Here is a 15548-nt window from a genome sequence, read left to right as displayed (position 1 = left end):
TTTCATTTTTTCCATATGAAGGAAAATAAGTGTCAAAAACAGATGTAAAAATAGAAAGCAAAATAAAAGACCCAGATGCCAAAAGAAAGAAAAACAAGATTTCACAATGAGTTTTTAAATTTTATGTTAAAAAATATTCCATAAACAAGTCCAAATGATAAAAAGACACACAGTAGATTAAAATATATAAAAGGATCTACACTAAACTGATGGAGAGAAAAGCAAATTATGTCCCTATCTATTTCATGTATCTGTATCATTTAAATTAGAATAAATATGTATTATTTTGATAAGTTAAAAGAAGTAGGTTATAAGAAAACTGAAATCTAACAGTAAAATATATGCTTAAATTAACATTATAACAACAACTTATGTAAGAAAAAAAGTACTACTTGAAACAAAACTCTTACCAAACACTTTGACATTAAATTCAGGAAATAATTACAACATAGTGCATCTACAAGGTACAGAATGCTGTATATGATCTGAACCTAAAATTCTTTTACTCAAATTTTTGCCCTCTGATTTATCAGAGGATTTCAATAAAGAGAAAGAGGAGCCAAGCAGCCCCTACTTCCTCCACCAAAATTGTTATTTACAATGAACGTTTCTCTTGCTCATATCTAGATTTCTTTATTACTTGATCATTCTTAGTTGGGTTGTTTGTTCTCTTTTATTATGGTATAATCCTTTTACTTCCTCCTTTGCTCACCAAAGTATTTTATTGGCTTATCTGAGTAACCAATAAACTCTTTCCAAGGAAAACAAGACAATGTGCCATAATTTTTCTGGGATGTAATAAGATTTTTTTTTAACCCGTGGTGGTGCAGGAGTTAAAGCACTATCAAGTTACAGCCAACCAGCAGGAATTCAATCCCCCCGGCCAGGGAGCTAAGCTGAGCCCCATGCACAGCAGACCTCTCCTGTCTCACCCACTGCCCCCCCCAGTATACTTCAGTAGATCCACCTGTTCTGCTCCCCATTCTGTCTCTGGTGAATCTACTCACACCTCTGGCCTATATCCCTTTAAAATAAAAAAAAAAAAAAAACACTTCAAAATATGATAGACTATGCAAACAACTTAAAAAATATATAGGAATATCTTAAGAGTTTGCACAAGTAGAAAGTAAAGTGATATTGGAATATTCAGAACTCATCTTATCCCAGACATCCAATAACATCTGAAGCTGACAATGTTAAGAGCTATTGGTCTAAGTAATTGAGAATGAAGATTGAGGATCCAATCACATCATCCAGATACATAAATGAGAATTCTTTCAAATAAAATATAGGGTCGTGTGTTAGAGAAAATATTTGTAATTGCCATGTGCCCATGTGAAATAATAAAAGTTTGGGGCCTTCCAGTGGTGCAAGGGGTTAAGTCTCAGCACTATGAAGCAATCTGCTGCCACAGCAGTACAAGTTCGATCCCCAGGCAGGGAGCTAACCCATATGGTACAGCAGACCTCTCCTGTCTTACCCACTGCTCCCCTCAGCAGTATATTTCAGTGGATCTGCCTGTTCTGCTTCCCACTCTGTTTCTGGTGAATCCTCTTAGCCCCCTCCCAGTTCTATGTAAAAACAAATATGTTTTCAAACAATAAATCAAGGTCCAACTATTCAAATTTCCCCAATTTGCCCTCCACTTTATCCCGAGTATGAGAAATAGGGTAGAATGAAAACACACCAAGTCACACTAGCAAAAATTTTGGTTAAAAAAAGTTCCTCTTGTCCCTCCCTGTTGGAGCAGTGGGTTAAAGCACATCACAAAGAAGCTTAAACCAGTTCCGCATGAGTTCGATCCCCGCCTGCCCCGGAGGAGATCCACATGGCGAGACAAACCTCTCCTGACCCGCCCGCTGCTCCCCTCAGCAGTGTACTTCGTTGATCTATCTGTTCTGCTCCCCATTCTGTTCCTGGTGAATCCTCTCACCTTCCGCATCTCTGGCCTGTACCTCAGTTCTATATGAATAAATAAATAAATCTTTAAAAAAAAAAAGTTGCTCTTTGGGCCCTCCCTGGTGGCACAGCGGGTTAAAGCACAGCACTGAAAAACTAAAGCCACTTCAGCATGAGTTCGATCCCCGCCTGGGAGCTGACCCACATGGTGCAGCAGAACTCTTCTGTCTCACCCACTGCTGCCCTCAGCAGTGTACTTTGTCGATCTGCCTGTTCTGCTCCCCACTCTGCCTCTGGTGAATCCTTTCACCACCCCTGCACCACTGGCCTGTACCCCAGCTCTGTATGCATAAATAAATAAATCTATTTTTTTTTAAAAAAAGTTCCTCTTTAAGAACCCACTAGACTGTACTTACATAGAACAAGAAAAATATCAGTAACAATTGGAACAAAATTTAAGCTTTGAAGAATTACCTGTAACATTATCTCAAATTCTCAAAATCGATATAGCTAAACTACCGTTAAAGGCATGAGGAAACCCAATTCGCCAACTAGCATACAAAATAAAACTTTTAACAAGACTACAATAAGATGATCACAGTAAGACTTGCATTAAAAGGATATGCTTCGGTTCTTTTAAAAGAGATATCTTCAGCCTCATGTCTCCACCTTTCAGCAAATTTTTCAAATGCTGATTGATTACATTCACTGTAAAAATAAAAGGGGAAAATATAAAATAAAATATACATTAAAAAGAAACACATGTACACAAAAAAAAATGGAAGCAAAGAACACTGCAACTTCAGTCCCGCTGACATCAAATAAATAGAAAAATGAAGAAAATTAGTCAATGTGCAAGGGATAAATGAAGTCTTGCCTTGAACTTCAGAGGTACTCTGAAACTTGCCTAAAACATTCAAATGCAGAACACCATTAAATCTGGCTAGGTAAATAATTTCCAAAGGGTGTTCTGAGGCCCAATTATAAGAATCTATAAACTGGGAGCCCCTCAGTGACAGGTCATTGTTGGTCCTAACAATAGAATAAACATTAGAAAAAATTCCCAAATTCTGATTCAGGGTTCAGATAAATTTTTAATGCCTTTAACTAGGGAACCTGAAAGGGAATGTGATTACATCAACCTAGAGATCTAATCTGATATTATATTCTTTTGTGGGTAAATGAGCAACATAAATGTTTGCCAAGTGGTAATATGAAAAAAAACAAGTGAATTATTCAAGAAAGAGGTAACAAATCCCTTACAAAGCTATATTTAAAAAAACATGTTATTATACCAGAGACATTTTGCGGGGGTGGAGTGGGGAATGGGATCAAAAACGGGGGAGGGGAGCGGGGGGGTTGGAGAGGGAAGTGCACGGGGTTATGGTGATGGCACATGATGATTTGGTGATGGGAAACCCTAGGGGATTACAATTGAGATGGGAAAAAAAAATGTACAAAATGATGTAAAAATAAACTGTTGTAAAATAAGAAAAAAACATGTTATACAAAGCAAACTGTAAAATGAATAGTGATATATATATATGTTTAAAATCACAATGTAATAGACAAGTAGAAATTTGAAAAAGAATCACTTTTTAATCAAGTCATCAAAAAACATAAATCAAGAAAATGCTCAATTGTTTGAATTCCATTTATAATTTACAGGACTAAGTATTATTTCTAACCTAAGAACAAAAAAGATTAAAAGAAACTGTAACTAAAGAAAAACAAAAAAACTTCACCAAGTAGAATGTTTTTTGCTATGAATACTCAGTAGGCCTCCTTTAGATAATTGCCCATTCCTGGAATCTACAAAGAATTTTCATTTGTTCTTAAAATGTGTTGGCCTGATGGGAGTAGGAAGTGATCTGCTCAAAGGCAGTGGTCTTTGGGAGGCACAAGGGTTAGGGGAAGAGATAAATAGAAGGGTAATTTCTGGAGTGTAGATATCTTGCTCTATTTTGCCACTTTATATAAAAAGCCAGGGGAAATTACTTTGCTATTAAAAATAATTTACAAATTGTCTTGAGTTAGTGTGGGAAGACTGACAGCCCAACTATCCAAATATCCTCCAAATCTGATCACTTTTCAGCAACTTCTTCATAGTCCAAATCTATTATCACCCCTTACCTGCCTTAATGCAGTATCCAAGGAACTGTTCTTCCTGGTCCTACACTTAAACCTTCCAACTCTACTACATACAACAGCCAATAATCCTTTAAAGGTTGAGCAGATCATGAAGGCCAGTATGGCTAAAACAGTGAGTGAAGAAAGAGACTTGAAATTGGGAACTAAGGGCCCTCCTGGTGATGCAACGGGTTAAAGTACAGCACTGGAAAGCTAGATAAGTCGCTTCAATGAGAGTTCGATCCCTGGCAGGCAGCTGACCCACATGGTGCAGCAGACCTCTCCTGTCTTGCCCGCTGCTCCCCTCAACAGTGTACTTCATCCATCTGCCTGTTCTGCTCCCTGGTAAAACCTCTCACCACCCCTGCACCTCTAGCCTGTACCCCAGTTCTATATGCCTAAATAAATAGATCTTTAAAAAAAAAAAGAAAGAAATTGGGAACTAAGGATTCACAAAGTGGCTTGGAAATTATAATAAAAGCTTCAGATTCTTCTAAAATCAACCAAGAAGTCAGTAAATGGTTATAAGCAAAAGAATATGGTCTGACTTACATTTTTAAAAGGTTAGTGTGGATAGTCTGGAAAAAAACAAACAAACAAACAGGTGTCAGGGTGGAGAATAAACAAACTGAAAAAGGTAATACTCATCCTGCCACACCATCACGGTCATGGAACAAGACAGAAAGAAGCAAGATTCTTGACTTGTTGGAGAGTGATATAAAGCCTGAACCATCTCATCTACATATACTTTTAAGTGATAGAGAACGTAGTTTTATCATGTTAAATTATTGTCATCAGCAATTTAACCTAATAATGAATTAGGAAATTAAGAGTCCTGTACATAGAATATAAGGTAAACAGGGATACAAAAGATATGATGGGAAATTCCCAATGGTTTCATAATAAAGGGAGTTAATCCATTTAAATTGTAGCTGTCTCCTGGAACAGGTCTCAGAGGCAGTTGATATAAAGGGAAGAAGAGCCAAGTTTTCTAGGAGTACTTGGTAGTCTGAAGTATTTCTTTTTTATCCTGTTAAGGGTATTAGGATTAACTTTAATTGGCAGTTTAGGGAGGGAAAGATATTACAGAGATATAAAGGGAATAAATAAATGTTCATCTCTTCTAATATCCCAACCTTTAACTGTAAGCTTAATCATCAGTACTTAACGCCATGGTGAACTTACCCATGTTCATGACTTAACAGAAATTTAAGTACATTGACTACATAGTGATAATCCCCAATTTCATCTCCAGTTCAGCTCTCTCCACTGAACCCCAGACTTTTATACTTAACAATTGGACAACTCTGTCTGAATATCCAGCAGGTATCTCAAACTTAAGATATAAATCAAATCCCTGATGTTTCCTCCAATTTTGTTCCTCCCACCTCAGTAGTAGCAATCACAGTTGCAATTTAAAAACCTTAGAGTCGTCACTCTTTTCTCAAATTCAAAATTAATTTGTGGAAAAAAAATATGGTTCTACAAAATATCTGAAATTTCACCATCCTCATGGCTATGACCCCAGCGCCAAGGTACCATCATCTATAAATCTGAATTACAAGCACTAATTGGCCTCCCAGCTCCTCTACTCTACAATTTATGCTTCCAGTATCGGTCATGCTGACTATTTTGAAACAGATCATGGCATTTCTCTAATCAAAAATCTTACATTGGCTTATTAACCACTCAGTTAAAATGAAGTTCTTACAATGGTGTTCAAAGTTCTTGTTGATCTGGACTCCAAATGTGATTGTTGATGTCACTTGTTAGTAAGCTATACTATGTTTGGGCACCCAGCTTGGGCAAACGTAAGTCTAAATGTTACTGTAAATGTATTTTTTTAGAAGTGACTAATATTGAAATTTTAATAGAGGTGGTATGACCAGACTTTAAGCACATTACTCTGCATCATGTAGGTGGGCCTTAGTCAACAACTAAAGACCTTTAGAACAAACACCAAGGTTTCTCAAAGATGGAATTCTGCTTCTAGATCTCAACATAAAAATTTCTGTTTTCAACTTTCAGACACAGGACTACAACATTAGCTCTAGAGAGGCCGAACATTCCCATTATTTCTCTACAGCTCCTATATTTCTGTCCTTTCATTCAAATTGCTCCAGACACACTAGCTCTGTTTTTTATCCCAACACTCTAAGCAAGCTCCTGCTTCAGGGACTTTGTGCATAAACTTTCTGCCTGGGCTTCCTACCTCCAGATGTCTACATGGCTTACTCTTCTTCCTGCCTTCATATCTTTGCCCAAAAGTAACCCAATAAAGCATTCTCTCTTTACTCTATTAAAGCCACCGATCATAGTACACATTTTACTTACTATTGCCCCTTTCTAAAATCTACATTCCATAGGACAGGAATTTTTATCTACTCTGTTCACTCCTACATTCCCTGCAAGAACCATCTTGAATAAAGTTATTTAACACTTAATAAATATTAGTCCAAAGATGGAGATAAATGGAGTCCATGGGCATTACCTCTATGTGTAGAAGTTAAAGATATATAAGTACAAATGTAAAATTTTATGTGTGTGTGTACACACACACACACACACACACACACACACACAGAGGCTCTCCATTGTGGCATAATGGTTAAGTTTCTGTGCTATCACCTCTACAGCCTAAGTTCAATCCCCGTCCAGGGAGCTAACCCACAGACATAGGGCTCAGCAGCCCTCGTCTGTCTTGCCACTGTTCACCTTAGCAGTATATTTCAGTAAATCTGCCAGTTCAGCTCCCGACTCTGCTTCTGATGAATCCTCTTATCTCCTCACCTCTGACCTACACTCCAGTTCTTCTATGCACTAAAAAAAAATCTTTAAAAAAATATATAAATATGAATATATATATATGAAAGTTAAAGGAAGAAAGAGAATTGTAGTTATTAAGGTCTTTTAAATTAGGATAGTCCTCAGTATATTTGGAAGCACAGAAGGTAGAATAGACAGGGATAGACTGACAAAACCATAGAAACAGAGAATAAGATAACATGACCCCCTTTGAACTCATTTTGATCAATGGCATTTCCACTTTTAAATACAAACTAAGAGTTCACAGAAACACATAGATGAACAATGGGCAATCAAAACCATGAAATGATCCTCTGCTTAAACTATAATTAAACAGATGAACATGAAAAGTTATATAAACATTTTTATGTTATCAAAGTAATCAAATGCAAAACACCCAGAATCAGTACTAGTATACAAAAAAGATGATACGCCCAGATATTAAAGGGCAGGTAAAACTGGTGCTAATGGCCACCTACATGTTGGTTCCCCAATCTATTTCCCTAACACCCTTGAGTGCCTTTTCTAATTTGGGAAATTGCCTACAAGTCCTTTCCTTCTTAAAAAAAAAAAAAAATTATTTCCTCTCCTGTTTCCCTACGGCTAGGGCATGAGCAAATAACCTGGGCATGCAACTATGACATATCTGTATCATATTTTGAATTACAAGCTACTTACTCAAAGAGGGAAATGTTATATGAGCAATTTAGTCTGTGAAAAATGCCTACTAGCCATAGTTTTTTACCATATACATATAAACATGAACTACTTAAGACATACATACATATCATATATACTAACTATATAAAGCCTGTTCATTACAGGCTTTGTTTCATAGGGTATATACCCATATCACAGTTATACATGTAGATATGTATGTATGAAGATACATATATGAAACAGAACTAGAAGCAAGAAAATAAAAGTTAATGTTAAGAATTAGACTTAACCTTATGCCAATTTAAGTCAGCCAGTCACAAAATGTCAGATATTGCATAATATGAAGTACTCAGTTAGAGTAGTCAACTTCAGAATGGGAAAGTAAAATGGGGCCCTTCCTGGAGGTGCAGTGGGTTAAGGTGCAACATTGCAAGGTGGCAAGAGCCGCTTCAGTGTGAGTTCCATACCTAGCCCTGGAGGTGACCCACATGGCACAGCAGGTCTCTCCTGACCTGCCTGCTGCTCCCCTCAGCTGTGTATTTCGTCAAACTACCTGTTCTGCTCCCCATTCTGATTCTGGTGAACCCTCTCAATGCCCCTACACCTCTGGCCTGTACCCCAGTTCTGTATTGTATACATAAATATAAATCTTTAAAAAAAAAGTCAAACGGTGGTTGACAAGGGTTGGGAGGGGAGGTGAAATGGGTCTTACTGTTTAATGGGTACAGAGTTTTGGTTCTGCATTATGAATACAGTTGGATGGATATTAAGTGATAGTAGCAGTAGTAAGTGAATGTACTCAATGCCACTGAAACGTACAATGAAAAATGATTTAGAGCCTTTTTTTAAAAAAAGAACAAAGAAATATTACATTAAAAAAATAAAAAATAAAGGCCCTCCCTGGAGGCCCAGTGGGTTAAAGCACAGCTCTATGAAGGTATTGCAGCCACTCCAGTACAAGTTCAGTCCCCGGCCAGAGAGGTGGCCCATGTGGCATGGCAGACCTCTCCTGACCCATCCTCTGCTCCCCTCAGCAGTGTACTTCATTGATCTGTCTGTCCTGCCCCCCGTTCTATCTGGTGAATCCTCTCACCACCCCCACCTCTGCACCCCAATTTTGTATAAATAAATAAAACTAAGGGCCCTCTCTGATGGCGCAACGGGTTAAAGCACAGCCCTGCAAAGCTGGCTGCAGCAGCTTCAGTGAGAGCTCAATCTCCACCCGAGGTGACCCACATGGCACAGCAGACCTCTCCTGTCTTGCCCGCTGCTCCTCTCTGTGTGTATAAATAAATAAAATTAAGGCAGAAGCACTAACAAAGTAAAAAAAATTTAGGCAAAAAGAGGGAAGGCATCACTTGTCAACAATGATGTCCCAACAGATAAGTGGTAGTAAAGCTTAGAATAGTGGATAAGAATGTGAAGTACTAATAAGAAATATAAGAGCTAGATCTCAAGCACTTTATATGAAGTTCTGTTTGGGTTATTTGCATATTTGGCTAGCCTTTCGATATTGACATTAATAGCTAAAATTGTTAGTTTGCTTATGACTACCCAAAATTGTAAATTTTTGTAAATTGTGAAATGTCAACTTTATCAACAGTTCTCTAAACTGATACTTTTGATTACTGTATCTCTCCACACATTCTCAATGCAGAGAAAGGAGGGGAAGACCTATTATCCAGATTGGTGCCATCATAAAACCACCTGCAGACTAGCAAAGCGATATTATAAGGCAGGGACCAGCAAGGCAGGCTCACCATTTCCAGAGACAGAATAAATGTCAAAAGAAGCAAAATAAATAGGTTTATGAGTGGGAGTGTACTAGTTCAATGGCAAGATCTCCAAACTCCACCCAACTCTGATTCCTGTATGCATTTGCTAGAGAATATGTTTATGCTGTTGCATTTACATTTCCTACCAAGTCTACTTATGATTATAGCTGTATCTTGCCAACTTCACTTTAATAATATTCTTATTAGCTATATTGACAATCCTTTTGCAAGGTGGCCTAAAAAATTCTAATCCATAAACCATGTGACCCAAATTTAAAAATATTATCTTTATCCTTTTAACTCATCAACTAGCAAAAATCAGTCACACTTAGCTTATATACTAGAATGGACTGCAACTTTTTTTTTAAAGATTTATTTATTTCTGCCTACAGAACTAGGGGTGCAGGGGCAGTGAAAGGATTCACCAGAGACAGGGTGGAGAGAAGAACAGGCCGACTGATTAAGTACACTGTTGAGAGGAGCAGTGGGTGGCCAGGAGAGGTCTGCCCCTGCCATGTGATCACCTCCGGGGCAGGTGGGGATCGAGCTCATGCTGGTGTGGCCTTACCTTCTTAGTGTTGTGCTTTAACCTGCAGTGCCACCAGAGAGGGCCTGGACTGCAACTTTTTAATGCGATGAATCTATATGTGTTGATAAAGGTGTCTGGGTTAAATGACAAAGGCAAGAAATACAGCAGTGTTATATAAATCAGCCCTTTTATATAACTAAAAAGTGACAGGTATTTAACTAAAGAATACTGGGTGCTTCCCTGGTGGTGCAAGGGGTTAAGTCTCAACACTATGAAACTATAGGCAGCTGCTGCAGCACAAGTTTGATCTCTGGCTAGGGTGTTAACTAGCCAACAAGGCACAGCTGACCTCTCCTTTCTCACCTACTACTCCCTTCAGCAGTGTATTTCAATCAGTACATCCATTCTGCTCCCCACTCTCTTTGGTGAATGCTCACCTGGTGCACCTCTGGCCTAAACTCCAGCACTTATATGCATAAATAAATCTTAAAAATATATATTAAAACATATTTTAATTAAAATGTATTTTTTCTTGAGTTTACCATTCTCATTCTCTTTGCCGTCTGCCTCTTCTGCACGCTTCTTGTTGAAATTCTTACCGGTTATCTTCTAGGTACTATGCTTTCTTCCATATCTAAAATGGTACTATAATAGCATGGTCCCCAGAAAAAGGGGAGGTTCCAGGTTCCCCATCCCACCCAAAAGGAGGGTGAAGCTGAGAAGAGAGGAGAAAAGTCTAGAGAGGAGACTGGAAGAAGAAAGCAGCAGAATGGATAGCCAGAAGATCTGAGTGAGGCACAAGGAAGAGATAGACTTGTGAAGCAGCACAAGAAGCCCTGTACTGGTTGAAACAGATGTGGTGAGAGACCCATGGGGAGGTTGACTATGGCAGCGTTTATTTTGACTTTGATTTTTATTTTTTCCTCCCAGACTTGTCTGGCCATTTCTGATCCTTTTCTATGGGTCCCTACTGGAAGGTGCTTTAGACCTGTGGCGGGCTTTCAGGCCTTGGTTGGGCCAATCCTTTTTTTGGTAGACTTCTGTCCATGAGAGGATGAGTAACTTTGGGTGCTTGATTTGGAAACTATTCTTTGTCTTTTTTGTATTGCACACTAATTGTATTAAAGTTCCTTTCCATTAAAGGTCTTATATGTATCTTGATGCAGCAGATGGCAGAACCTATTTAGAGCAGGCAGAGGTGGGAATTCAGGAGTGCCCCTATCCCTGCCCTGTAACAGAACTAATCATACCTATTCACAGGTTAGGTATAATACTTAAATAAAACATGTGAAACATTCAATAAAATAGTGAGAATTGTTACTTGTCATCCTCTCACTCTTTTCCTAGCTACAAAGAGTTTCTTAGGACATCCACTTCCTTACTCTAGCCCATGTGGCTTGGAGACAGCATGAGACCCAGACTTAAGTCAATTAGAGAATTCCAATCCATATGCACAGAAACTGTTTCAAAGGTGGTCCAGGGATTTTATTCCATAAAAAATGGGGAAGAAAAATTCTTAACCCCAGTGTTTAATTTTAGCAAGCTGAAGCTAGAGTTACTATAGCTACTTTACACAGCAAGGGGAGAGTTCTGGTGGTGCCAGCCCACTATGAAGAGGCTGAGGATAATGGCAAGACAATGAAATGCAAAGCAGAACAAGAAACAAAGAAAGAAGTCCTGATGTCTGTTTGTACTAAATCCTTCCTTTCCTACTTCATAAATTATATTCACCTGACTTTTTATTTATAGGAGCCATTTTTTCCCCTTAAGGTAATCTGAATTGGATTTCCTGTCACTTAGATATAGAGAGCCCTATCTAAGACTCTACTGTAACTATTCCTTCTTTCAGATTTTAAGAATGGACATTTCCTCAATATCTCTCACGTGGTGCTATCTTGTATCTGTTCAAAACCCTAAAAACCTAATTTGCTTTTAGTGTTCTTACTTTCTGGTTTTTTGTTTTTTTTTTTTTTTGGTGATAAGCTAGAGTTTCATTATAATTGTTTAGGGTTTATATTATGAAAGAAATTATTTACTACTACCTATTATATCCTCTAGTTACACGTTACCTACATAAATTTATTTTTATTTATTCATTTTGATTTATAAGTTAATAGCTAATTAATCTAAATGCTTATAATTAAAAACTTAGTTAATATTTTTAAACTTTTACACACAAATCTAATTTTACACTTTATGAAATGCTGTGACCACATTAAAAGACAAAACATAGTAACAAAAACTTAGCCTTGCATTAAAAGAACTGCAAATTGACCACATTAAAAGACAAAGCACCTTTTATAATGACACTGAGACTTAAACTTCACCTTAAAGAATTTCAAATGTAGGCTTTAATTCTAATTCCAATTCTAATTTTGAACTTAAGAATAAACATATCTTGTTATGGCATGCAACTGTGAGACAAAATATGAGGGTTCTCTTCTCAGAGGTCACCTGAACTAATACGTAATGATTGTTAGTAGATGATCTGAACTAGAAAGATAAGACTTGTTTATACTTCCCCAAATTATAACCTAGTCCTTTCCAATTGGACGAGTTTCTTTTTATAATTAGGCTCCGTTAATTTCTGAGAAGTGTCCAAAGTGTTGGCAGTCATCAATTAAGTATCTTTTATGCCACTAATTTCCTTTCAATCACTTATCCTGTGTCCTACTTTCATAGCACACATAAATGTCTAGTTTTAGGTCTCCTCTGTAGTTGTTAACTATCTTTTTCTTCACTGTGCAACCTATTTTAAGTCAAATATTTGTTTTGAATGGGGCATGGTTAGAGTCAGCTACATTTAAAGTCATCAGTCTCTTTATTGAGTTATTTAAAATTTCTTTCTCATCACTCATCAGCCCTACCTTATTTACAGCAATTATAGAAAGCAGTAAAATTAGGATTTATTTTTCCTATCAAATCATTATTGATTCAGGGATTCACAATGAACAGTAGATGACTGACTTTAAGGCCTTATACATTTGACCGTTAAAATCTACAAAAGCTATATATTTTCCCCAAAAAATGTCTCCAGAGTTTTTCAATTCTGTGTAGGCACTTACCATGCAGTCCTCCTATGCAGAGGACTGTACAGTCCATATCCACCAGGTCTGATCTTAGTCTCTTTTTCCTTTAACACATCCCATATAACTATTGCTAACTATTCTTTTTAACCAAATTATTCCTTAGTAGAAAATTGCCTTAATAGATTCTTCCTCCATATCATATCCTTAACACAGCTTTGAGGACTTCTCATAAGCTAACCTTAATTTGACATCTCATTGCTCTTTTTTTTCAATACCCTAGTAAAGCCGTCATAAATACAGAAATATCAAAGGCTCATGGCATGTATTTTAGATGCATAATAATAAACAGTCCTATAAGGAGGTGTTATATGTTGGTATTATAAAAAATATTCTCATAGAAATGGCACATCTTAAAACAACTAACAACAACAAATGTTGGAAGAATGTGAAGAAAAAGGAACTCTCCTGCACTGCTGGTGGGAATGCAAACTAGTACAACCACTATGGAAAACTGTTTGGAGGTTTTTCAAGCTGCTAAAAATGGAGTTTCCACATAACCCAGCAATCCCACTCCTAGGTATCTACCCAAAAGACACAAAAACACTGATTCAAAAAGACATCTGCACCCCATGTTTATTGCTGCTTTATTTACAATCCGAAAGACATGGAATCAAGCCAAATGCCCAAAAGTAGATGACTGCATTAAAAAGGAGTGGTACATATACACAATGGAATATTACTCAGCAATCAAAAAAAATAAACACATGTCTTTAGTGAAATAAGCCAGAAAGAAAAGGAAAAATACTGATGGTCTCTCTCATAGCAGGAGTATAAAGAACCAGGGGAGAAAATAATAATAATAATAATGAACAACTATACACCAGATACATTTTACTGGGGTGGAGTGGAGAATGGATCAAAAATTGGGGAGTGTGGAGTGCACTGTACTACAGTGAGGGCACACAGGTGATTTGGTGATGGGAAGCCCACGGGGATTTACAACTGAGATGGAAAAAGGCACAAAATGATGTAAAAATAAACATTATATTTAAAAAATAATAATTGAGATGAAAAGACAGGAACAACTCCACACACACACACTATATATATATATGTATATATATATATGACAGAGCTCTCTTAATACATTGTGCTCTGCCTCTGCCTCTCATATATACAGTTCAGTTTGAACTAACCTTCCGTTTTTCATGGTTGTTAGCTCTCCAACTCAGGTTTTATAGTTATCTACAATATTTGAAAATTCAAAAGTTTTGAGAAACTCTCAGAATCATTACATGTTCTTGACTACCAGCCAAAAATTTCTTCAAGTTTTATTGTATAGGCTTCATCTTTTGAAAACAATAGTCCTTTTTAAATTTCAAATATAAAGGTACATTAATAATATCGAGTCAATATTTATTCAAACCACAGCAGTGTCTCAACCTCACCAAATTCTAAAGCTCGCAAGGAGTATCCTCCAAACCTCTGAGTTTGAATTTACACTCTTTACGACACGAGTCACAAGACTTACATTGACAATGTAAATTTATTCATAAAGCAGATTCATTGGTGCTTTATTATGCCAGAACTTAAGTATGCAAAAGTTAGCAAGAAAAAAAAGAGACTCCAAATTATCGATAATCTGTAAATAACAATTCTGAAATTATTGGAGACACATTAACCAGCGGTCAACACTGTGGGCGATTAGGGCCACGTTTGGGAATCCGTCTAACGGGGAAATTAACTCACAAAAATACAAAACACAAAATTTTGTATACAATTTCAGAGGGGTTATGATCTCCTATGATGCTTAATCACTACAAGATTCACAAACTCCAGGTTAAAAACCCACAAACAAAACTAGGTTCTCTGGGAAAAGGAAAACTTGCTTTAAAATCTTTTATCAGGCCCTGCATAGTGCAAAGTATACAAAAACTACATAAGAGATTTGCTGTTCGAGCATTTCCTCAAAAAGAAGAAAGCAGTATGTTGGCGAACCTTTTCTTCCATTCAGAGTCCTTTAGTCAGGTGATTTTCAAAGCCCGAAGCCCCCTTTCACTAGCGACACCAATGACCCAACACCAACTAAAATCACTGTTTCCTTTTCACAAAGGACTACACGATTATTAATTAGTCTCTTCTCTTTTCCTACAGCCTATCCTCCACTCCTTCCTAACCCAGGGCTTCCTCTCTCGCATCCCTAAAGGAAGAGTCACCGCCAGTCAGCGTCACCCCCTGCCCCCGCAAAGACCCCCGCGCCCCACCCGCCACGCGAGGGACAGAGATGAGAGGATGCTGGGGGCTATCACACACCCAAAGTAAGTAAGCGGCCCCAGAGATAGCCACAACTGCCAACTCTGCCCTCTCCGCATCCAGCAGTGGAGATTTACCTCCAATCCCCGGAAAAGCAGAGGCTAAGGGTCTCGAAGTAGGTTCAGTAGGTAAGTCGCCCCATCTCCCGTTACCATGGAGACGCAAAATCCACGCCCTACCGGTTCCCTCCCTTATCCCGCGATACTTCCCCCGCTGCGCGTCTCCCTAGCGAGGGGTTCTGAGAGTCCGCCCCTCTGCGAGCCCGCCCTCTCCTAAAGAGTTATTATTGGATGATGAAGCCCCACCTCCATCTGTGGGCGGGATCCTATTTTTAACTCTTCTTAAAAACGCTTCAGGTTTTTAAAAAATATTCTTATAGCAGCGTAGTTGCAGTAGGCCCTAAAGGAA

The 15548-nt window shown here is 37.8% G+C and overlaps 1 protein-coding gene across 4 annotated transcripts in view; it reads right to left on the bottom strand.

The window, feature by feature from the left end:
* IFT80 (intraflagellar transport 80) overlaps positions 1-15322 on the bottom strand; it is a 90860-nt gene extending 75538 nt beyond the window's left edge. Inside the window, exons 1-3 of one of the 4 annotated variants that reach the window (XM_012724977.1) lie at positions 15218-15322; positions 4582-4607; positions 2524-2607 (exon numbers count right to left, since the gene is read on the bottom strand). In XM_012724977.1, coding sequence (XP_012580431.1) covers positions 2524-2560 — 37 coding nt within the window. In that variant the 5' untranslated portion in view covers positions 2561-2607; positions 4582-4607; positions 15218-15322. Of the gene's footprint in view, positions 1-2523; positions 2608-4581; positions 4608-15140; positions 15190-15217 lie in introns of those variants that run through there. The other 3 variants (XM_004682300.2, XM_012724978.1, XM_012724979.1) reach the window with 3 other exon arrangements.
* Positions 15323-15548: the final 226 nt, after the last annotated feature.

The sequence above is a fragment of the Condylura cristata genome, unplaced genomic scaffold, assembly GCF_000260355.1.
Source record: "Condylura cristata isolate star-nosed mole 26May11 unplaced genomic scaffold, ConCri1.0 scaffold00014, whole genome shotgun sequence".
Classification (NCBI taxonomy): Eukaryota; Metazoa; Chordata; class Mammalia; order Eulipotyphla; family Talpidae; genus Condylura; species Condylura cristata.
The sequence above is the reverse complement of the archived record's forward strand: the minus strand, read 5'-3'. Positions and strand labels throughout refer to the sequence as shown.